The sequence below is a fragment of the Dasypus novemcinctus genome, chromosome 10 (assembly GCF_030445035.2).
Source record: "Dasypus novemcinctus isolate mDasNov1 chromosome 10, mDasNov1.1.hap2, whole genome shotgun sequence".
Lineage (NCBI taxonomy): Eukaryota > Metazoa > Chordata > Mammalia > Cingulata > Dasypodidae > Dasypus > Dasypus novemcinctus.
This window is the reverse complement of record NC_080682.1, coordinates 71201425-71225791: the sequence shown is the minus strand read 5'-3', so window position 1 is coordinate 71225791 and position 24367 is coordinate 71201425. Positions and strand designations below refer to the sequence as shown.

Sequence of the window (24367 nt, the reverse complement as noted above, 5' to 3'; positions counted from 1 at the left end):
AAAATATGAAACACAATATAATGAAAATAATTTAAAAATACAAAAGTGGAAAAATGAACTTTATTTTCTTATTAAGTTTATCTCTCCATCTATTGATTGTTTGTTTTTATATATTTCTTTGCCTATAGTCACATTGTTTTTGGAGTTTTGGAAACAGAGACAAGCCAAACTGGAATATGAGTGGGACATGGTGGACTTTGAAGAGGAACAGCAGCAGCTTCAGCTGAGACCTGAATTTGAAGCTATGTGTAAACACAGGAAAATGAATGAAGTGACTAAGGTAGCTTAGGAAACAAAGATTATCTCAACAAACACACTGCTATAGTTTCTCGCTCAAATAATGGTGCATATTTTAATTTGCCTGTAAAATCTCTCCAACCTATAAATCATATAAATTACTTGTTTCTGAAAAAAAAATAGATAAACACACACACATAAATATAATGCATATATACATATATATGTAAAAGTATATATTTCCACATCTATCTACAGGCACACCTGGAAAGCATTGCAGGTTTGGTTCCACACCACCGCAATAAAGTATATATCACAATAGAATGGGGTCACACAAATATTTTGGTTTCCCAGTGCTTATAAGTTATGTTTACACTACACTATAGTCTGTTATGTGTACAATAACATAACGTACATACCTTAATTAAAATGTGACTCAGAGACACAAAGCAAGCACATGCTATTAGAGAAATGGCACTAGTAGACTTGCTCTATGCAGGGTTGCCACAAATTGTAAAAAGCTAGTATCTGCAAAGTACAATAAAGCAAAGTGTAATAAAATGAGGTATGCCTGTATATGAAAACTTTTGAACACATACAAAAGTAGATAGAACAATTTATTGAATCTCATGTAACTATCATCCAACTTCTATAATTAGTAATTCATGGCCACTCTTGTTTCATTTACATTCTCACTCCCTCTTGCCACTATATTATTTTGAAGCAAATCCTATGCATAATATCATGAAATATATAGTTTTAATACTAAGTAGAAAAAACAGGATATAGTATTACTGTAAACTTTATAGGTAAATGCTTTATAGGTACTTATAGGAACTTTATAGGTAAAAAGGTAGACATTTCAGAAGTGATAGTAATTTAATATGCACAAATTAAAATAATATTTGTATTAAGATTGTGTTATTAGAGCAAATTTTCTTCATATACTCATTTTTAATTGGTTATAGAGGGAAGGTCATTACACTGAGCTCTGGGGAGGCATGCAGGGGGGGATCTTAATTTTAGGATTCTTACCTAACAGATTGACTGTATATTCTTAACTGAGTCATTTGACTTCTTTGCATCTTATATTTAAAAATGTGTAAACTAAAAAAGCTTTGCCTTTCAAATTCCAGAAACTTGGCTACATATTCTTAGAGCCCCTTCTTTTCAATAGTCTATAGTCATTGTGTTACCTGATGTTATTAAAGGAAATAGAATATATGTTTCAAAGCCAATTTTTCCAGTAACCTTATTTTGTTCAGGACACTATTCTTGCAGTTTATTACTCAAACTTCTTTTTACATTTAAGCATTGATTAAACATCTATTACATTGTGTAGAAACATTACAGATAATTCAAAAATTGAATAAGGAAGAAAAATAACGTCAGAAAATACATCAACGTCTTGGGTAGCAGTTTGAAATTAAGAAAATATGTTAAAAGAGAAATTGATATTATATTAACATTTGTATATCTAGTCCTAATCCATGAGATAAAAGAGAAAAGCATACCTATTGACTTTGCCAAAAATTAAAGATGTCAATGAATTAAATGCTTATGTTTGAAACCAGGTGAGATGTGTTACGATTCACTGTGAATTACCACTGTGCATAGGTTTAGTGGTTTTGAAGTTGAGAGGTTTAATGGTTTGATGTGCACTGCTTTTTCAGTGGTTAAGTACAACTAGAACTCTGACATTTGACACTGCTTTGGGAACATGCACACATGCATGAGCACACCCAAATATGTTGGCTGCAAGGGTATGGGCACAAGTACACATGTGCACATGGACACACACATTCTGGGGTTCCATGGAACTCTTAGACAGCCTTCTCTACCTGTTGAGATTTCTTCATATTATTCAATCCTGAAAATCCTTAAAATATGAAATCTTATACACAGTATTAGGTAGAAGTACATGACTAAGATTTGTGTTGACAGCTATTTTTGGTTGTATGGCTACCAAAGATCTAACTGCATTTTGATGAAGCAAAGAATATCAGCTGATTTAATTAATATCTTTCATTAATGACGTAAAAGCCTAAAGGCAAGAAAGGCTAGGCTTTCAGACTGTGTGGAAAAACAGAATGTATCCCATAAATATAAAGAAGGCATTATATTTAATGTCATGTAGAGCAATTAACAGAGCAATTCATTAGAATAAAATTGCAACGTCATTAAAGCATGTTCACTTATGCAGCATCCCCTCAGGTTATGACTTTCTTTTGTGTCTCCCTGGCCCTGAATACCACTCCAATTCAACCCTCAGGAAAGAGTGTTCTCCTGTCATGTGTTAAGATATCACTGCATCAAGGATGCCTAAATGTTTCTGCTTGAAGGGAAGGAATCATTGCTAAAATGCAGTTTTGCATGAGCTATAGTGAACCTGCTTGGGAGGTTTCTGCTTTAATTGGTCTTTAGGATTTTAACTATTACCTGGAGTATTCTCTTTGAGAGGATTTTAAATTTTGCTATACTTCCTTCAAAATTACAGGAGATGGAACCTTACATGCCCCTATATAGTCGCATTCCATGGTATTTTTTCTCAGGAGCCACAGTGATATTTTGGGTAAGCATTTATTTCTTTAATGTGTGATCATATTATGTCACTCTCAACATTTGCTTTCATCAGTGATGGCTTTTGATTCCAGGCCCTCCTCTTTTTTGCTCATACCTCTTTTATAAAATAAACTTAAACTACAGTTTACATGGATTGGCCATATAGAAATTTGGAAGAAAAAGCTAGAGAGAGAGAGGGAGGGAGGTGTTTATCTTAGAGCTAATCTTTTTTCCCCCTATTCTTCATGTAATTAGTTTATAACCTGAAACCAGAATAGAATTACAAACCTGCTTTGATTTTAGAGTCTGCCTAGTAAAATATTTTATCTTTTATCTTCACTCAAAATATCTGCCCAAAATGAGTTAACAACCCATACTATTAAAGTTCATCCTCTTGCAGTGATACGCAGAAGAAAATGTTTTTTTTTCTCATACTTGAAAACTTAATTAGTTTATCTATTGTGAAGGATTCAAGGTTTCTTCAGGCTGTTAATAAATAGATTCCTCCTATCACCATAATCTGCTTCCTGCCCTTCTCTTTCCAATTTGTGCCCTCTTGCATTTGACCCTTAATTTTAGGAAAAGAGGTAGTGTTACTTGGATGTCTTAGCATGTTGAAGTATAAATTATTGGCAGTTACAGAATATAGCTTAACCTCACCAGTTCCTGTTGGCCCTCTTTTTTTAAATTGAACACTTCTGGTTAAATATAATTTATTTTTCTATTTTAAAAGTGTTAGGAGAAATGTTTTTTCTTAGATGATATAGCAATGAATGATTTTTAAGAGAAATGTGTTTTCTTATATTATATAACAAAGCAATAATCAATTCAGGAATATTCTGAGTTGTGCTTCCAGACAGATTACTCTGTTTTGGATTTCTAGTTCTCATTCAACTAAGTTTCTTAACTTTTAGAATAAAATTTTCCAATTATTTTTATAAAGCCATTCCTGGATCTTTGTGCTTTTGCAAATGGGAAGTGTACAAATGTACAGAATCTATACAAGTATCTTAACTCCTAGTCATATCAGACAGCTTTCTGAGGGGAAATTAAATAGAAGCTACACATTTATTTTTCTTGAGAAAGAAAATGATCTTCATGCTACATGTTTATAACCTATATCAGGAGTTAGCAAACTTTTTCTGTAAAGATATATTTTAAGCTTCATGGGACACACATGGTCTCTGTCACATATCCTTCTTTATTTTTCTTTACAACCCTTTAAAAATATAAAAATTAATTATTCTTTTTTCTTTTGTTTTTTAAATAATTTTATTCACACACCATACAATCCATCCAAAGTATACAGTCAGTAGTTCTCAATTTAATCACAGAATTGTGCAGTCATCACTACAGTCAATTTTAGAACATTTTCATTCTCCAAAAAGAAAAATCTCATGACCCTTATATCCCCCTATTATTGACCCTTGGTGCTGGTATAGTACCTTTGTTACAGTTGATGAAAACATTTCACAATATTATTGTTTACTGGTCAATAATTTGCATTAGTTATATTTTCCCCATATACCACCTGTATTAGTCAGCCAAAGGGGTGCTAATGCAAAATAGATACTAAGCCATAAAGCATAAGTTACTTCCCTCACCAAAGTCTATTTTCTTGTGTTGGAGCAAGATGGCTGCCAGTGGCTGCAAGAGTTCAGGCTTCCTGGGTTCCTCCCTTCCATGATCTTGCTTTTCTCTGGGTTCAGGGTTCCTCTCTTCTTGGGACTTGCTTCTATTTCCTCTGTGAGCTTACTTCCAGGGACTCCAGCTTAAGGCTTCAGCATCAAACTCCAATACCAAAATTCCTTTGCCGTGTCTTTTATCTGCGAGTCCTTACCCACAAAGGAGTGGGCACTCAGCGTCTCAATGACATGGCCCAATCAAAGCCCTAATCACAAATTAATCATGCCCAGGTACAGACCAGATTACAAACATAATCCAGTATCTATTTTTGGAATTCATAACCATATCAAACTGCTACACCACCCTATCATCAGCATCCTTTAATAAAGATGCACATTTGTTCTAGTTCATGAAAGAACATTCCCATATTTGTGTTATCAACCACCGTCATCATCCACAACAGGTTCACTATGTTACACAGTCTCAAGTTTATCCTCTGGCTTTCCTTCTATTAATATATCTGTTTATCCTCTAACCTTTTTTCTGTTGACATATACAACCCTAAACTTCCCCTTTGAACCACAGTCACACCCATTAATCACACTAATTACACTCACAGTAATGTGTTCCCATCACTTCTATCCATTTCCAAAAACTATTCTTAACTCACAGCCATACAAGAATACATGACAGATAGCATTTTACCTTCTGGCCATAGTTTAATAATCCCTGGGCCTAGAGAATGGGCAATGAATACTTTTCTATTTTAGATGTAACCAGATAATTTATCTCCAATCCTTATATATTACCAGTATGCATTATCTGCTATCTATGGTGAGAGAGACTGACTTAATTTACTTTGCAATTAAAAGCAGCTAAACTTAGTATGAGGCAGAGAGAACAGTATATAACTTTCAGCTATATATGCATTACAGAGGTACAGGGACTAGAGTGACTAATTCTTTATTTCCTTTCCCTAGCTGTCTCTTGTCATTGCCTCAATGGTAGCTGTAATTGTGTACCGTCTATCAGTCTATGCTACAGTAGCTAGCATCATGGAAAGTGAAGCATCCTTGCAACCTGTCAAAAGTGTCCTTACTCCCCAGTTGACCACATCACTCTCAGGATCATGCTTGAACTTTATTGTCATCTTGATCTTGAATTTCTTCTATGAAAGGATATCTGCTTGGATCACAAAAATGGGTAAGTTGACTCTAATGGGTTGAATTATGTCCTCCAAAATGATGCATTCAAGTCTTTACCCCTCATACTTGTAAAGGTGACCTTACTTGGAAATAGGGTCTTTGCAAATGTAATCAAGCTAAAATGAGCAAATGCTGGATTAGTGTGAGCCCTAAATCCAAAGACTGATATATTTATAAGAGAAAGGAGATTTGGATAGAGAGACAGGAGCGTAGGGATGAAGAGCATGTGATGATAGAGACAGCGATTGGAGTGATAATGTAGCTGCAAACCAAAGAACACCAAGACTTGCCAGAAACCAACAGAAGCTAGGAGAGAGATGTGGAATCGATTCTTCCCTAGAGTCTTCTGAGGGTCCATGGCCCTGCTGACAACTTGATTTTGGACTTCTCTCTTCCAGAACTATGAGAGAATAAATTTCTGTTGTTCTAAGCTGCCAGGTTTGTGATAATTGTTGCAGCAGCTCTAAGAAACTAATACATTGGTCAATTCACTAGTGTGATTCTGAAAAGAGGTTTCCACCAATGCTGTACATCCAATATGGCTCATCTCCCAGGGAGTTCATTTTCAAAGTGTACATTTTTAGGCAGGTAGACCCATAGTCTGGTACTTCAGACTCTTCTAACAGGCATGTTCTGGCCTGTTATGTGGAAGCAGGAAGAAGAACTAAAAAGAATTAGATCTTTTTTAGTCTTTTTGAATGTTCTTGCCTTAATCCTCTCTCTTTTTTTCTTTATTTTCTTTTAAACGTTACATTAAAAAAATATGAGGTCCCCAAATACCCCCCACCCCACCCATGCCACCCCTCCCACATCAACAAACTCTTCCATCATTGTGGCACATCCGCTGCACCTGGTGAGTACATTCTGGAGCACCACTGCAGCACATGGACAGTGATCCACATTGTAGTCCACACTCTCCCCCAGTCCACCCAGTGGGCCACGACAGGACACACAACGTCCAGCATCCATCCCTGTAGCACCACCGAGGACAACTCCAAATCCTGAAAATGCCCCTAAACCATATCTCTTCTTCCCTCTCCCGACCATCAGCAGCCACCATGGCCACCCCCTCCCTATCATTACTACAGTTTCTTCCCTTACGAATCACGGTAGTTCCCCAGCAGAACACCAGAAAGTCCACTCTAATCCAGACTCTATTCCTCCATCTTGTGGACCTGGGATGGCTATGTCCAGTCCCCCTCTACATCAAGAGGGGGTTTAGAGTCCACATGCTTAATCTTCTCTTGATGGGACTAGTTGAATTTTAAGCTACAATCCTAACTTTTCTCAGGAAAGATAATGTTTGCTTCATGTGAATGGTTTTTAGAAGGTATTTGATTTTGAAAACCCTAGTCAGAAGTAAAGACTCAGCTCTCCAAAATAAATCAATTTTGTGCTTCTGTTCAGTTGTCATATCTTAGATCCTTCATTTTAAAATATTAAAATTTCTCCTAAAGCCATGATGGATAATAGCAGGGGGTGGGGGTAATGGGTCAGGTGTGGTATTCAATCAGGTAGATTAGCACAGAACATAGTTTTTTCAGTTTTCACTGGCAAGTTGGAAATAAGATCTGAAAGTCAACTCGAGGCACCAGCCTCCTCTCTGAGTGCTTTCTCCAAGAGCTCATGGGCTGTTCCTGATCCTAATCTGTACACTGACATCATCCCCAATGGCAACCAAACACACCATATTATTCACTCAGCACTCAAATGAGCGCTGGGAACCAACTTTCATAAATACTATCTTCAAATGTGGGGGTTCTTCTTCTCTCAATTTTACTTTTCTCTGGTAGCAACAGCAAGGAAATCACAACAGATAAACTGCTTAAAAACAAAGGAAAAGTCACACCTTTCTTAAATGAGAAAAATCACTTTAGTTCACCTAAGACATTTTGTAGAAATTTAACTAAATTTCTCTAAAATGGCAAGGGTATGTGTGCCTGTGAGTTACTATTTGATTATCCATGAAGATATGGATTTGACTGTGTCAGCTCATGCCGTGGGGAGAGCATAAGTTCATAAAACACTCTCCCCCCTTTTTTTATTTCTCCTGATGCTCTGTTGTGATGTGAAAACAATCTATTTTCTTATCTTGGGAATTATTTAAATGATAGCCTGTGATCAAGCATTATAAATAAAGGAAAGGGAAAAGGGAAAATGTGTACTATTATTGCCATAATAAGCCATCCGTAGTGTTTTCAAAATTGATAAATTCATGAGAGGAAAACACAATTCAGTTTGGAAATCATTCCCTGCTCTTGACATGAGCTTACTTTGTTTAATTCTGATTGAGAACAGAAAAGAGAAAGATCCAATATATTCATGGGAGGTCATATAGTATATTGGGATGTGTGTAGGCTCTCCAGTCTGATATGGATTGGAATTCCACATTCCAACAGTATGACTTCAGGCAAGTATTCTACCCCTCTGACTATAAAATGCCCTTCCTAGACTTTTCCAATAGTGAAATTAATAGAGTGTCTAACAGGAACCCTGACACAAATCCGTAGTTATTTAATATTGGTTGGTTATGGTCAGAGTTGGGTGCATTTCAATAGACACTCAGTATAATATAATTAGATATTAATATAACTTGCTCCACATTGTACAAAATTCAAGAGGAAACAGAAAGGTGCATTAAACCTTGGTGTTTTTCATTTATCAGAAATTCCTCGGACTCACCAGGAGTATGAGAGCAGCCTTACCTTGAAAATGTTCATGTTTCAGTTTGTAAATTATTACTCATCCTGCTTCTACGTGGCTTTCTTTAAAGGGAAGTTTGTGGGCTATCCAGGAAAATACACATATATGTTTAATGTGTGGAGAAGTGAAGAGGTAAGAATTCTCTTGAGAAGTGAGGTTTGTGGCTTCAATAACAGTGTTATGTACCTTCTCTGTGCCTACCACTATTCAGATATTATCAAGGGGCAAGAGAAGTCTAAGACACTCTGCACAGAATGGGTTTTAGAATCTTGTCATTTGATAGACTTCCCAGTGCCTTTTAAGCAATAAGTTATATTATGCCTATTGTTTAGTAGTAAAATATGAACTTCAGAACGAGATAAGTGAGTTCCTCATTCCTGGAGACTCCCCACAAAGGAAAAATGGTTACTTCCTCTATCTGTAGTTGAAAAGATTCTATCATGGGGGATAGAGTTGGACCAGATAAATGGTTTCTAAACCTGACTTTATATCCAAAGCACATGGACAAAAAGCAACTCCCAAACCTAACCCAGAAATCTGTGTTTTTAGCACAGGACCAGTTGAACCTAATGTAGCCACCATGACACTGTTACACAATTATGCTTGAAACTGTTGGAATAAATGTCCTTTAATATTCCTTCTAACCAAACCTGAGCTTCTAACCCTCTGGTTTGGGATTCCTTTTAGTTGTTGCAAAAGTCCATCTTTCATCATTCACTTCTTTTTTTTCCCCTCATGCTTCTGATTAGTGTGATCCTGCAGGATGCTTAATAGAATTGACAACCCAATTGACCATCATAATGACTGGGAAACAGATATTTGGAAACATTCAAGAAATCATTTATCCGTATGTATGGCTTAAACAATTTTTGTTTGATTTAAGTAATCATGATAGAATTCCTCTGGAGGAAAATGGAATTCTTTAATTTTCACGGTGACTTTGTAGTAAATGTTTCAGCCAACAAAAACTTCACTTTTAATCAACAGTCAAGGATGCATATAATACAAGCTTTGAAACTTGCATCACTATTGCTTGGGTGAAGTTTACAGGAAAATAATTATCTCCTCTGCAGATTCATAGGTAAGTCTAAGTGTTATAACCTCTGTAAATTATTCTACATGGTACATATTATTTTTTCAGAATCACTAAATGTTGAGCTCTCTTTGTAAAAAGAGACACATCTGTATATTAAAATCAGTTGTAAATGAAATGCCATAAAACCTCCAACCCAATATCTGTCCCAAAAGTATAGGAATATAGGATACATTATAAAAAGGGAGAATTAAAATGACAGTTAATCTCAAATATAAGATGAACATCATCTTGAATGAAGAGAGATAGAATCATAAAATTGTAAATCAGTGATTCCTAGTTACTAAATAATAGCGTCAAGATTGGGACCTGTGGAATAAAGTGGACTAAAGGTCCATTTGAGCCAGAGGACATCACACTAAAGGCTGATTTACCTTAGTTCCTTTTACCTGATACTTCATATCTGATTTCCAACCAAAAAATTACAAGGCATGCTAAAAGACAAAAACAAACAAACAAATACAGTCTGATAAGATGAAGCAAGCATTAGAACTGGAGTCAAATATGACAGAAAATTTGGAATTATCAGTTTGGGGAAAAAAACTGCATTAATATGCTAAGAGTCTTAATGAAAAAAGTGAAAAATATACAAGAACAGATGGGTAATGCAAGCAGAGATATGAAAACTCTAAGAAAGAATCAGAAGAAAATGCTAGAAATCAAAAACACTGTAACAGAAATCAAGAATGCCTTTGGGCACATCAGTAGACTAGACATGGTCAAGGAAAGAATCAATGAATTTGAAGATAAATCAATAGAAACTTTCCAAACTGAAAAGCAAAGAGAAAAAAAAAAGACTGAATTTTTAAAAATGGAGCAGAATATTCAAGAGCTGTGAGACAATTAGGAAAAATAATGGAAGTACTACTATTAGGAGAAGAAAGAAGAGAAGACATATTTAAAATCATAATGGCTGACAGTTTTCTGAAAGTAATAGCAGACACAAAACCAGAGATCTAGGAAGCTCAGAAAGCACCAAGCAGGATAAATACCAAAAAACTACACCTAGGCATATCATTTCAAACTCTAGAAAAATAAAGACAAAGAGAATACTAGAAGAAGCTGGAGAATAAAACACCTTACCTATATAGGGCAAGAATAAGAATTACAAAAAACTTCTTTTCAGAAACCATGCAAGCAAGAAGAGTGCAATGAAATATGAAAAACATTAAAAGAAAATACTAATCTAGAATTCTCCATCCAAAAAAATTATCCTTTAAAAGTGAAGGAGAAATAAACACCTTTTCAGATTAACAAAAATTATGGAATTTGTTGCCAAAAGATGTGCCCTGCATTTGATCCACATTAGTGAATGCTCATGCCATGTGCATTTGAAAAAAATGTTTTTTTTCTATAGTTGTTTGATATGGTATTCTATAAATATCAATTCACACTGGCTAATAGCATTTTCCAAATCTTCTCTATCCTTATTTCTTTTTAATTTGTTTCATCAGTCGCTGAAAGATGAGCACTAAAATGTCCATCTATGATTTTAGAATTGTCTATTTCTCCCATAGTTTTATCAGTTTTTGCTTAACTTATCCTGTAGCTCTATTATTAAGTACATACACATTTAGGATTTTTATGTCTGGATAAAATGACCTTCTATCATGATGAAATAGCCCTTTGGATCTGTGGTAATACTTTGCATTAAAGTCTACTTTGTCAGTAATCACCCCACCACACTTTCTGCTCTTACTGTTTTAGATTTTACTTGCCTGTATGACATAAACCTCCCACTGCATTGTTATTCATTTTACTTTAAACATTCAGTGGACTTTTGAAGAAACCAAAAAATATATATGATAAATAAAATTATTACACATTCTTTTATTTTATTCACATATATATCTCTATGTGGCTGGGTTTTTGTTGTTCATTTGTTTATTTAAAATAGATATATTTTCCTTATTAATGATTTCAACCATATTTATTTAGATACAGGGGGTTTGAACTCAAATATTTAGGAGAAAACAAGTTTTAATTGCATTATCCTGAAACTCCTTACCAATAACATATTGCAAAGCAAAATAGCTTGGATAAAAGGGTGTAAATGAAGATATAGAAAAGGAATTAAGTTGATTAATTGGAATTTTTTAAAAATTCTTGGAAATTATGACATCTTTGCACACCCACATAACTTGTTTCTGCAGAATACTTCATGAAAGTGTCTAAAATGTAACCAAAACAGAGATTTCCTTAAGAACCTGAAGAGGTTTAACATTCAAAAATGTGGTTATCCAGTAGCAAATATTTCATCCTCCAGGTCCCAGCCACTTCCTCTACCTGTACTCAACTGTTAGTGGGATGAAAACATCTTCCTATGATGGTTTACATTTCTTTTTTTTTTTTTAAGATTTATTTTTCATTTATTTCTCTCCCCATCCCCCACCCCCACCCCCGTTGTCTGCTCTCTGTGTCCATTTGTTGTGTGTGTTCTTCTGTGTCCACTTGTATTGTCAGCGGCACTGGGAATCTGTGTCTCTTTTTGTTGCAACATCTTGCTGCATCAGCACTCGGTGTGCACGACACCACTCCTGGGCAGTCTGCACTTTTCTTGTGCAGGGTGGCTTTCCTTACAGGGGGCACTCCTTGTGCATGGGGCTTCCCTACACAGGGGACACTCCTGCATGACAGGGCACTCCTTGTGCGCATCAGCACTGCGCATGGACCAGCTCACCACACGGGTCAGGAGGCCCCTACTCAGGGGACACCCCTGCATGGCACAGCACTTCTTGCGAGTATCAGCACTGCACGTGGACCAGCTCCACACGGGTCAAGGAGGCCCTGGGTTTGAACCCAGACCTCCCATGTGGTAGGCGGATGCCTTATCTGTTGGGCCAAGTCCACTTCCAAAATTTTTTAAATCTTGTAAGAAATCCTTCAAATTCTTTAAAATTTTCTGAAAATCCTTTTATATTTAGGTCCTTGATCCTCCAGGATCAAGGACCTAAATATAAAAGCAACTATGAAAGTCCTAAAAGAAAATGTAGGAAAACATCTTCAAGATCTTGTTACAGGCAATAGTTTCTTAAACTTTCTTACACCCAAAGCACAAGCAACAAAAGAAGAAAAGAGACAAATAGAACCTCCTCAAAATTGCTTTTGCACCTCAAAGGACTTTATCAAAAGGGTGAAAAGAGAACCAACTCAATGGGACAAAATATTTGGAAATCACATATCTGATAAGGGTTTAATATATGTGATATATAAAGAGATACTACAACTCAACAATATGGGCAAAAGACTTGAAAAGACAATTGTCCGAAGAAGAAATACAAATGGTGAAGAAACCCATGAAAAAATGTTCAATATCACTAGCAATTAGGGAAATGCAAATCAAAACTATAATGAAATATTTCACACCTATTAGACTGGCCCGCTATAAAAAGTTGGAAAACTGTAAATGCTGAAGAAGATGTGGGAAAATAAGAACACTTATTCATTGTTGGTGGGAATGGTACAGCCACTGTGGATGACTATTTGGCAGTGCCTAAGGAAGTTGAATATAGACTTGCCATGTTGCCCTGCAATACCATTACTATGTATATACCCAGAAGAACTGAGTGCAGACACATGAGCAGACATCTGCACACCAGTGTCCATAGAGACATTATTCACTATTTCCAAAAGCCAGAAACAACCCATGTGTCCGTCAAGTACTGCATAATTATGCTAATTTGAACTAAATATATTGTGTACCCAGAAGAACTGACAACAGTGACGTGAGTAGACACCTGCACACCAATGTTCATAGTGGCATTATTCACAATTTCCAAAAGTTGGAAACAAACTGGGTGTCCATCAGCTGAAGAATGGATAAACAAATTGTGGTATATACACATGATGGAATATTATGCAGTGGTACAAAGAAATGAAGTCATGAAGCATATGAGGCAATGGATGAACTTGGAGGCCCTTATGTTAAGTGAAACAAACCAGACACAAAAGGACAAATACTATATGACTGCACTATTATGAACTAAATATATTGTGTAAACTCATGGGGTTAATGATTAGAATATTGGCCACCAGAAAATAGAATAAGGGTAGAAAATGGAAAGCTGATGGTTAATCTGTGCAGAATTGGTTACAAGGTTGTTTATAAATCTTTAGAAATATACAGAAATGGTGAGAGCACATCATGGTGTATGTGCCTAGCAGAGCAATTATATGGGTATGACAGAGTTTCTAAGGGAAAACCTAAGGATATTTACATTACTAGAAGGAAAGCAAAAAAGTTTAACAAGAGACTGTATGACTTAGTGAATCCTCATGTAAAATACAAATATGGGTGATATTGCATAGATAAGACTGTTTTTACAAAATGTAAATACAAATAAACTAAAGAGGAGGAAACAGAATAGCAGCTTTTTATGGTAGGGGAAGCATAGAGAGATTGATAGATGATGAGTTTTGTTTGTTTAGTTGGTTGTGTTTTTGTTAGTAGTAGTATTATTACTGGAATAATGAAAATACTCTAAAAATGAAGTGATCAGTGCACAACTATGTGATTATACTGAATACCATTAATTGTACTCTTTGGGTGGATTTATGCTCTATAAATATGTATCAATAAAATGGATTCATTTAAAAGTAATCTTGTAAGAAACCCTTCCCTGTGATCAAAAAGATATTCTCATGTGCTTAATTCTAAACTTTTTAACTTTATTAGCATTATTCTTTTAAGATTTATTTTTTATTTATTTCTCTCCCCTTCCCTGTCCCCTCCCCCCACATGTCTCCTCTTTGTGTCCATTTGCTGTGTGTTCTTCTGTGTCTGCTTGTATTCTTGTCAGTGGCACCTAGAATCTGTGTCTCTTTTTTGTTGCGACATCTTGCTGCATCAGCTCTCCGTGTGTGCAGCACCACTCCTGGGCAGGCTACACTTTTTTCACACTGGGTGGCTCTCCTTGCAGGAACGCACTCCTTGTGTGTGGGGCTCCCCTACACAGGGGACATGGCTGCGTGACACAGCACTCCTTGCATGCATCAGTACTGTGCTTGGGCCAACTCATCACACCAGTCAGGAGGCCCTGGGTTTGAACCTTGAAACTCCCATGTGGTAGGCAGACACTCTATCCATTGAGCCAAATCCGCTTCCCTTTATTAGCATTATTGTCCTTCACATTTAAATTTTTAATATATATGGAAAGGACCTTTATGTTTGATTAAAAGAAAAAAACCCATTTCTTAAAGATGCATACATAGATATTTATGAAGTACATGTAATTATATACCTATCATTGTCATATTACCATTTATTTAGAACTTTTTCTTCCTCATTCAAAGAGATCTACAAAACCACTTCTACCAATATAGTTAGTTAAGTGTGGGTCTATTTCTATGTTTCCATTCTATTTCACTGGTCAATTTGTCTATCCATGCATCTAAGCTACACTCTCTTACGTAATACAGCTTTATAATAATTCTAGATATCTGGCAAGTTTTTCTACCTTATTCATTTTTTCCTAGAAAAGTCTTGACAATCCTTGATCTTTTGTCTTTCTGTTTAAAATTTAGGAAAATCTTGTCACATTTCACATGGAAAAAATATTTTGATTGAAATTACATTCAGTCTATAAATTAGTTGCAGAACAATTGACATTTTCATAATACTGAATTGTCTTATTCATGAACATTTATTTAGGATTTTAATAGCGTTAAATTAATGAATTCTGCATATAGATCTGAAAAATCTTTCCTCAAATCAATTTCTGGGTACTTTTTTTCTTTCTATTTAGTGTTTTAAATATATATATATTTAACATATTTAGGTTACATAAATGTTACATAAAAATATATAGGGGATTCCCATATGTCCTGCTCCCTATACCTCCCACAATTTCCTACATTAACAGCATCCTTCATTAGTGTGGTACATTCTTTAAAATTGATGAAAACATTTTGGAGCATGGCTACTAAGCATGGGTTATAGTTTATATTGTAGTTTACATTCTCTCCTGCACAATTGTTTGGGTTATGGCAAGATATGTAATGGCCTGTATCTGTCATTGTAATGTCATTCAGGACAATTCCCAAGTCCTGAAATTGCCAAGTTCCCCATATTTCAACTGCACTCAGAACCTCCAGTGGCCACTATCTCCACATCAGTGATCTAATTTCTCTCATTGCCTATATCACAATAAATCTATAGTAGAATACAAGTAAGTCTACTTTAGTCCATAGTTCATTCCCCAGTCGTAAGGATTCTGGGACGGTGAAGCCTACTCCACCTCTAATTGAGAGGGGATTTTGATCCCATGGGGCAGCTGGATCAGACTCTTCCTTGCAGTTGTAGACTCTCTCAGTTCCTTGGGGAGGTCACTGTCCATCATCTCCTCCTTGTTAGTTGTCCTTGGTGAGTCCATTGAACTGGAGGGTATGTGTTGCAACTCCATTGAGATTCAGGGTCCAGCTGGCACATGGACAACTCAAAGGTGTATCAAAGGTTGATACACCTATCAACCCTAGTACTAATTATAGGTTCAAATAGAAGGGTCAGAAGAGCCATGTTTAGGGAACCCACAGCCAGGTCCAACTCTGTCACATAGTGGAGCATAAATTCCAAAGTAGGGTTCCCTGGCAAGGCATCGAACTCCTGAGCTACCTACCCTGACTATAGTGTCTGGATGTTTCCAGAGCCCTCATGAGCCCTACTATTTGAGGTAGTATTGACTTTTGCAGTCAATGAGATCCTGCTGAGACATGCATCAGTGTAACCTCTGGAATGACCTCCTGACTCACTTTGAAGTCTCTTAGCCATATAAGCTCATTTGTCTTTACCTTTTCCCCCTTTTGGTCAAGGTCTTTTACCAGTTGTGCTGCTAGTTGGTGCTTGGTAGTAATCCCTCAGTGCCAGGGAGGTTCATCCCTGGGGGTCATATCCCATGCTGAGGGGAAGGTAATCCATTTATATGCTGAGTTAGGCTTAGAAAGAGGTCACATTTGAGTAACAAGGAGGCTCTCCAGAGGTAACTTTTAGGCACCCAGGCACCCATTGGTATTTTAATCCAAAAATTAGCATGCAGCCACAACCATAGAATTTTAAAGATCATGTAATCCAGTTGCTTTTAAATATTTTGATTATGACTCACATGCACATGCATCAGAATACACACCCATATGTTTGTATATATTTGTATATGTATGTTTATTTATATTCCGCATATATATCCATTTAAAACCAAAATTTCCCACATAGTAATTATTATTGCAAATAATATCCTTTTTGAATTTTTTGTTTCTTTGTGACTATTGTGGATATCCAGAACCAACAGGAGGGATCTGTAAATATTATGAGATTTTATAAAAATTGTCCCACAGAGAAACTGGCTGGCTAAAGTAGAGATGGAAATTCTCTTTTCTGACTGCTGAATTAATCACTTCTCCTTTTAAATTTTACTTCCAATGATTGGATGAGACATCTCTCATTGCTGAATGCAATCTCCTCAGTTGATTGTAGATGTAATCAGCCATAGATGCAGTTAACTTACTGATGATTTATTTATTTTTATTTTTTATTTTTTGGTATTTATTTATTTATTTTTATTGATTTTGTAAAAATATTACATTAAAAAAACAATATGAGGTCCCATTCAACCCCACCACCCCCACCCCACCACTCCCCCCTCAGCAACACTCACTCCCATCATCATGATACATCCATTGCATTTGGTAAGTACATCTCTGGGAATCTCTGCATCTCATGGTCAATGGTCCATATCATGGCCCATACTCTCCCACATTCCATCCAGTGGGCCCTGGGAGGATTTACAATGTCCAGTGATTGCCCCTGCAGCACCATCCAGGGCAACTCTAAGTCCCAAAGGTGCCTCCACATCTCATCTCTTCCTGCTATTCACCATACCCATATCAGCCACCATGTCCACTTTTCCCACTCCACTCCAATGCCACCTTTTCTCTGTAGACCTTGGGTTGGTTATGTCCATGGCATCTCTATGTCAAGAGGAGGCTCAGATTCCACATGGATACTGAATGCAATCCTCCTGCTTTCAGTTGTAGGCACTCTAGGCTCCATGGTGTGGTGGTTGTCCTTCTTCAACTCCATCTTAGCTGAGTGAGGTGAGTCCAATAAATCAGATTGTAGGAGCTGAAGTCTGTTGAGGCTCAGGGCCTGGCTATCATATTGTCAGTCCAGAGATTCAAATCCCCTAAATATATCTTAAACCCCAACACCAACTACAATTCCAGTAAAGTAGCATGAAAGTCTAATGAAAAGAGATTCCATCTGAATCCAGTTTCATCATGCAGAAACACCAGCTCCAAAGAAGGGCCATCTGACATGGCAGTGAACCCCATCTGCCATGACCATAGAGCCCGTGGGTCTCTTTAGCCCTCAAAGGAACCAATACCTGGGGTTGTATCTACTTCATCTGTCTCTTAGATTCTGCTCAGTTGTGCATATGGGCAATCCTTCTGACAGCCTCCAGACTCTTTTTTAGAGACTCGTAGCCATATAAACTCATTTCTCCTTTCCATTTCCCCCTTACATTAGGTCAAACAGCATTTTAAAGTCATGTTATTATATGTAGACAGGGATATTCTGCTAGATCCGCATTGAACCTTCAATTCAAGGTCATTTTCCAGTTGCATCATCAGTTGGTACTTGATAGTGATCCCTCAGTGCCAGGGAGGCTCATCCCCAGGTGTCATGTCCCACGCTGGGGGGAAGGGATTGCATTTACATGTTGAGTTTGGCTTCGAGACTGGCCACATTTGAGTCTGCAAAATGTCCTCACAGTAACAGACCAGTGTTTACTTGACCAAAAAACTAAGCATCATAACTTGTCCAAGTTGATGTGAGAAGCTGACCATCACTGGCATGAAATATATTCATCTAATAGGCAGCTATTTTGCTAAACTATATTATTTCTAATAATTTTTTTCTAAATTTGTTTGGGTTTTTTATAGAAAATCATATCACTGTCACTGTGAGTAATGAAAGATTTCATTTTCATTTCCAATTATTTTGTCTGCATTTCTTCCCTTCTTACTGTGCTGTCTAATATCCACAGTAGAATCATGAGTGTTATCATGCACATTCTTATTGTGTTTTTTATTTTAGAGCAATGCTTCTAACTTTTCCCTATTAAAAAATGATGTTGGTCCCAAGTTTTTGGTGGGTTCTTTTGATCTGATTGAGGAAATTGTCTTCTGTTCCTAGTTTTCTATAATCAGTAGGTTTTGAATAGATGTTTGAAATATATCAAATGCTTTTTTATGCATCAATCAAGATAATTGTATATTTTTCTTCTTAAATCTATTAATGTGTTCTGTTACATTGATTTTCTAATGTTAACCTTTGCATCCCTCAAAATAATCTGATATTCTCATGGTATCTTTTTATATACTATGGGATTTAGTTAAAATTTACTTGGGATTGTTGCATCAATTTTCACGTTAGTTAAGCCTCTCCATTTCCCTTTCTCATATATTTTCTATAATAACCAATTTCTCATTTTCTTGAATAGCCCAAATATATCTTTTAAATATCATAAAAAGCTAAAGATAAGTAAATTTGGTAGGGAAAAAATGCTTCTGTTGACCCCTCCTCCACTTCCTTTTTAACAGAACTACCTCTGAGTAAATATATTTTCATGGGGAGAGTCGTCATTGTCTTCTTTGCTTAATCACCCTAATAAAGATTTGTGACCATAGCATGTGTCATGAAAAGAATAGTAGGTTTTGCCTTAAGACTTTAGCTGTAGTCATATCTTAACTTTATTTGCAGTCTTAGCCTCTACTACTGCCAATTTCCAGATCTAATGCTTTGATTCTCTGACTCCTTTCTCTTTAACTCTATTTCACTTATTTCCTTTTATGACTTCCAACAGCTTTATTTTGAATTGGTGGAGACGTCGCAAGGCTCGGACCAACTCTGAGAAACTTTATAGTCGATGGGAACAAGATCATGACCTTGAAAGTTTTGGATCCCTTGGGCTATTTTATGAGTACTTAGAAACAGGTAATTTTTATCCAGTACCCTGAAATATACAATAAGGCTGAGTAAAAGAAGTGTAGCATTAAAATTTCTTCATGCTTTGCATATAGTAGGTGTTCAGTAAATCATTTGGTGATGGATGAAAAGGTAAATGGATGTATATAGAGAATATTGATTCACTATTTCCCTGTTTCTTTATATAGAATTTGGAATGAAGTTAGTTGCAAATTGCCAATCTAATAGAATTTTTTAATCAATTTAATGTTAATACTGTTGAACCAAATTAAGTAAGGTTCACTTATTAACACCTGTCTCAAATTAGCTTTAATGATTCTTCTTTTGTCTGCCTCAGTGACAATTTAGAGGGATGATAAGTTGAAGAGAATTTCTAGAGTCTGACATACATTTAGTGTATGTCCTTAACTTTTAGGATAAAAAGAGAAAGCTAGAAGCAGTGCTGTAAAGGAAACCCAAACTGAACTTTAAAATACATATATTTCGAGGATTGACTAGAGAAGAGATCTTGAGGTGAAAATTTCAGGGTAATAATGCTGGGGACTCCTTGGCATAGTCTACTCAGTATTTCCTCATAAGCAATCTTCTCTACTTATCTGTTAGAATTAAGAAGGATATTTCCTTAACTTATTTTCAAAAACCACAAAATCATGATGGTATGAATGAGATGAACCTGAAGTTATTATTTCCAAAGTGTGATGCGTATCTTGGGTATCTGGATTGAAATAGGTAGAATAAATAGGAAGAAGCACTAGTTTGTACAGGTGGCTGTCAAATTAGGTAGTCTTTGCTTTTATAGGGTGATAAGGCTGTAATTTTTAATTAATGTGGACAAGTTTCCACTGAATTTATGCATAAATGCATCAGAGGTTATTACCTAAATTAAAAGATGAATTCAAGGGAAGCAGATGTGGCTCAAGCAGTTAGGCACCCACCTACCACATGGGAGGTCCTGGGTTCAGTTCCTGGTGCCTCCAAAAGAAAATGAGCAAGACAGTGAGGTAATATGGCAGGCTGGTGTGGCAAACTTTTGCAACAAGATGATGCAATGAGGAAACAAGGAGGAAACCCAATAAGAGACACAACAAGCAAGGAGTAGAGGTAGCTTAAAAGAAGACAAATACACAATGAACAGACACAAAGAGCAGACAGTGAGTGCAAACAATGGGGAGGAGATAAATAAAATAAATCTTTAGGAGACAAACAAAAAAAAAAGATGAGGGAAACGGACTTGGCCCAGTGGTTAGGGTGTCCGTCTACCACATGGGAGGTCCACGGTTCAAACCCCGGGCCTCCTTGACCTGTGTGGAGCTGGCCCATGCGCAGTGCTGATGCACGCAAGGAGTGCCATGCCACGCAGGGGTGTCCCCCACGTAGGGGAGCCCCATGCGCAAGGAGTGTGCCCCATAAGGAGAGCCGCCCAGCGCAAAAGAAAGTGCAGCCTGCCCAGGAATGGCACCGCCCACACTTCCCATGCTGCTGATGAAAACAGAAGCGGACAAAGAAACAAGACGCAGCAAAATAGACACAGAGAACAGACAACCAGTGGAGGGGGAGGAATTAAAATAAATAAATAAATCTTAAAAAAAAAAAAAGATGAAATTGAGAGTTCCAGGAAGATGACATCAAAGTAGGCAGGTAGGGCTTGACTCTTACAAAAACAGCAAAGAAAGGGCCAAAAGCTTTCCAAGGAACCTGCTTTGGGGTTCAGCAGACCAAGACAGTGGGACATAACTCCCAAGAGGGTGAGGGACAGAGAGACAAATAATCCAAAACATCAAACGTGAGTTACCAAATCCCCAGAGTGGCCAGGAAGTGTTCCCGAGCCCCAGCCCCAAGATATTGAGCTGGGGTAAAACCCCTGTTCCACTACAACTGACTGAGAGGGGAACAGACATCTTTGTCCCTGTCAGCTGTTACAAGGGAAAAGGGAGGGAGAGTCAGAGGGATTCTCTTCAGTGAATTCAGACAGCAGAGTCTACTTTGAATCTCAGCTCTGGCCAGACCAAAACATAGGAATGTGGAGATTGAAACAAACACCTTAGTGGAAAGGTCTGTGGGTGCTGCTGACCCATCTGCTGACTCATCTGTAAATTGCACAAATTAGCCACTTTAAGGGCTCTCTTTATCCAGTCTCCTGGGAGAAAATCTGTGTCCCATTAGTGATTCCTTGGCCCAATTTTGATAACTTAAGCTGGGCAATTTTAAGAATTTAGAATAATTTGAACCAAATATCAAAGAAGACATACTAAATATTTATGCACCTATCTAAGTACTCCAAGTTACATGAGGCACACACTAGCAAAACTGAAGGGAGAAATAAATGTCTCTATGATAATAGTTGGTGACTTCAATTCATCACTCTCAGTATTGAATAGACCATCTGTACAGAGGATAAATAAAGAATCAGAGAATTGAATAATATGATAAATGAACTAGACCTAACAGACGTCTATAAAGCATTACACCCCAAAATATCAGGATATACATTCTTTTCCAATTGCTCATGGGTCCTTCTCCAGGATAGACCATATGTTGTGTCACAAGATGACAAGCAATAAATTTTAAAAGATTAACATTGTACAAAACACTTTTACTGATCATAACAGAATGAACCTGGAAATCAAGAATGGATGGAAAAAGGGAAAATTCATAAATATTTGGCAATTAAACACTATTAAATAACTAGTGGATCAAATAAGGAATTGCAGGAGAACTCAGCAAATACCTTGAGATGACTGAAAATAAGAACAAAACATATGAAAATCTATGGAACATCACAAAGGCAATGCTGAGATGGAAATTTATAGCCCTAGTGTGTAAATTAAAAAAGAAGAAAGAGCTGAAATTGAAGATTGCACACCATGAGGAATGAGGAAAAGAAGAACAAACTAATCCCAAGCCAAGCTGAAGAAAGAAATATTAAAGATCAGAGCAGAAATAAATGAAATTGACAACAACAGAACCAAACAAGAGAGAGAACCAACAAAACCAAAAGTTGGTTCTTTAAGAACAAAATCAACAAATCTTTAGCTAGAGTGATGTGGCAGTTTGGCATTGCTTATGAATTCCAAAAATAGATATTGGATTATGTTTATAAATTGGTCTGTTCCTCTGGGCATGATTAAATTATAATTAGGGCTTTGATTGGGCCATGTCAGTAGAGTGTCGAGTCCCTGCCCCCTTGGTGGCTGAGGACTCACAGAAAAAATGACACAGCAGAGGAGTTAGTTGGAGTTTTGATGCCAGAATTTTGATCCTGAAACTCAAGAAGTAAGCTCACAGAAAAGCATATACATGAGGAAAGAAAAAAGGCTATGTTAGACACAGCAGAGGCCCCAGGATGAGACCAGCCATTCACCAACAGTTTACAGCTGGCCTTGTGGAGAGAGCAGAACAGCTGAGCCCAGAGAAAGCTGAGCCCCAGGGCAGAGACAAGACTTGTTCTAGCCTGTGGCTGAGATTGGAAGAAGTTGGGACCCTGGATCCTTGGGAGAAGGAGGAAGGCTGAACCCTTGCTGACATCACCCACTATCTTGCTCCAACATGTAGTAGTATGTGAGGGAAGTAACTTATGCTTTATGGCCTGATAACTGTAGCTTCTACCCCAAATAAATACCCTTTAAAACACAACAGAATTCTGGTACTTTGCATTAGCACCCCTTTTGCTGACTAATACAGATTTTGATTCTAGAGAGTTGGGGCATGCTTTTGCAATTACCAAAATGCTGGGATGGTTTTATAAATGGGTAAGGAATATTTTTTGGAGAAATTGTGAGATGTTTGATAGAAAAGGCCTAGAGTGCATTGAAGAGACTTTTTGTGATGCCTTAAAAGTAAATGATGAAACTACTATTGGAAACTGGAAAAAAGGCAATCTATGTTTTAAAGTTGAAGAGAACCTGGCAAGATTGACTCCTGATATTTTATGGAAGGCAGAATTTGATAATGGTGAGCCTGGACATTTAGCTGAAGATCTTTTCAAAGTAAACTTGGAGAATGCAGCTTGACTTCTCCTTGCAGCTTATAGCAAAATGCTAGATGAGTGAGATAAGCTGAGGACTGAACTGTTCGGCACAAAGAAACCAGAAACAGATTCTGGACATTCCAAGCCTCTGGAAATCAAGACCCAGATGATAGTACATCATTTGAGGAATTAACTAAATTTGAAACTTGTAAATCTCATCTTGAAGATCAGAATATGAGATAACATTTCTTATCTAGGAAAGATTTGTGGAAAGTCTTAGTGTCTGATGAATTGGACCCCTGCTTCTTGCATGCTAAACCATCAATCTTTTTGAGAAAGCTATATGAATAAAACCACTGTCAGCTTGGACTAAAGGGGACATGGAAGGGAAAAATTGAAGGGAAAACAACTTCAAGAAGAAAACTAGGGAAGATGAGATCTGGATTTAAAACATCTCCTTGTGCCAAGAGAGGAACCCCACCCATGTGTACAGAGAGGGTGAGTTTGCCCTGGCAGTTGAAAAGTATGGATGTTTCTGTCCGATGTTCAGGGAGAGTTTTGCTGTACCAGGGTTCAGAGAGGGTGGAGCATTTTCCCTAAGGATTAGGGAGGTTAAGGTAGCCACCACATAGGTCTGAGAGGGGTGGGCCTGTCCCCCATGCATTACAGAAGGCCTGATTACCAACTCTTTGCTCTGAGAGGATTGGACCTGCATGCAAAAGGTTAGAGGGAATGTTGTCTTCACTTCATTGTTCTAGAGGGACTAAGACTTTACACCAGAGATCAGGGAAGTTGTTTCCATCACTCCAAGGTACTTGGAGGGTAGGATCTGGAGCTTGGTTGCCACCCAGATGCTTGATGAGAATGGAATGAAGAAAATGGCCATTGGGCAAGCCTGTGAAAAGGGGGGTCCCCTTGTGGCCCCAGGCAGAAGAAACCATCATCTTAAGAATGACTCTCAGACTTTGACATCTAATGACGTATGTCCTAGAGGT

The 24367-nt window shown here is 37.1% G+C and overlaps 1 protein-coding gene across 2 annotated transcripts in view; it reads left to right on the top strand.

Moving 5' to 3' along the window:
- Positions 1-24367, top strand: part of ANO5 (anoctamin 5) — a 154703-nt gene that overhangs the window by 110287 nt on the left and 20049 nt on the right. For both annotated transcript variants that reach the window (XM_058305639.2, XM_058305641.2), the window contains 6 exons: positions 129-280; positions 2735-2809; positions 5406-5628; positions 8296-8465; positions 9083-9180; positions 19284-19414. In XM_058305639.2, the coding sequence (XP_058161622.1) occupies positions 129-280; positions 2735-2809; positions 5406-5628; positions 8296-8465; positions 9083-9180; positions 19284-19414 (849 nt within the window). The remainder of the gene's footprint in view (positions 1-128; positions 281-2734; positions 2810-5405; positions 5629-8295; positions 8466-9082; positions 9181-19283; positions 19415-24367) is intronic.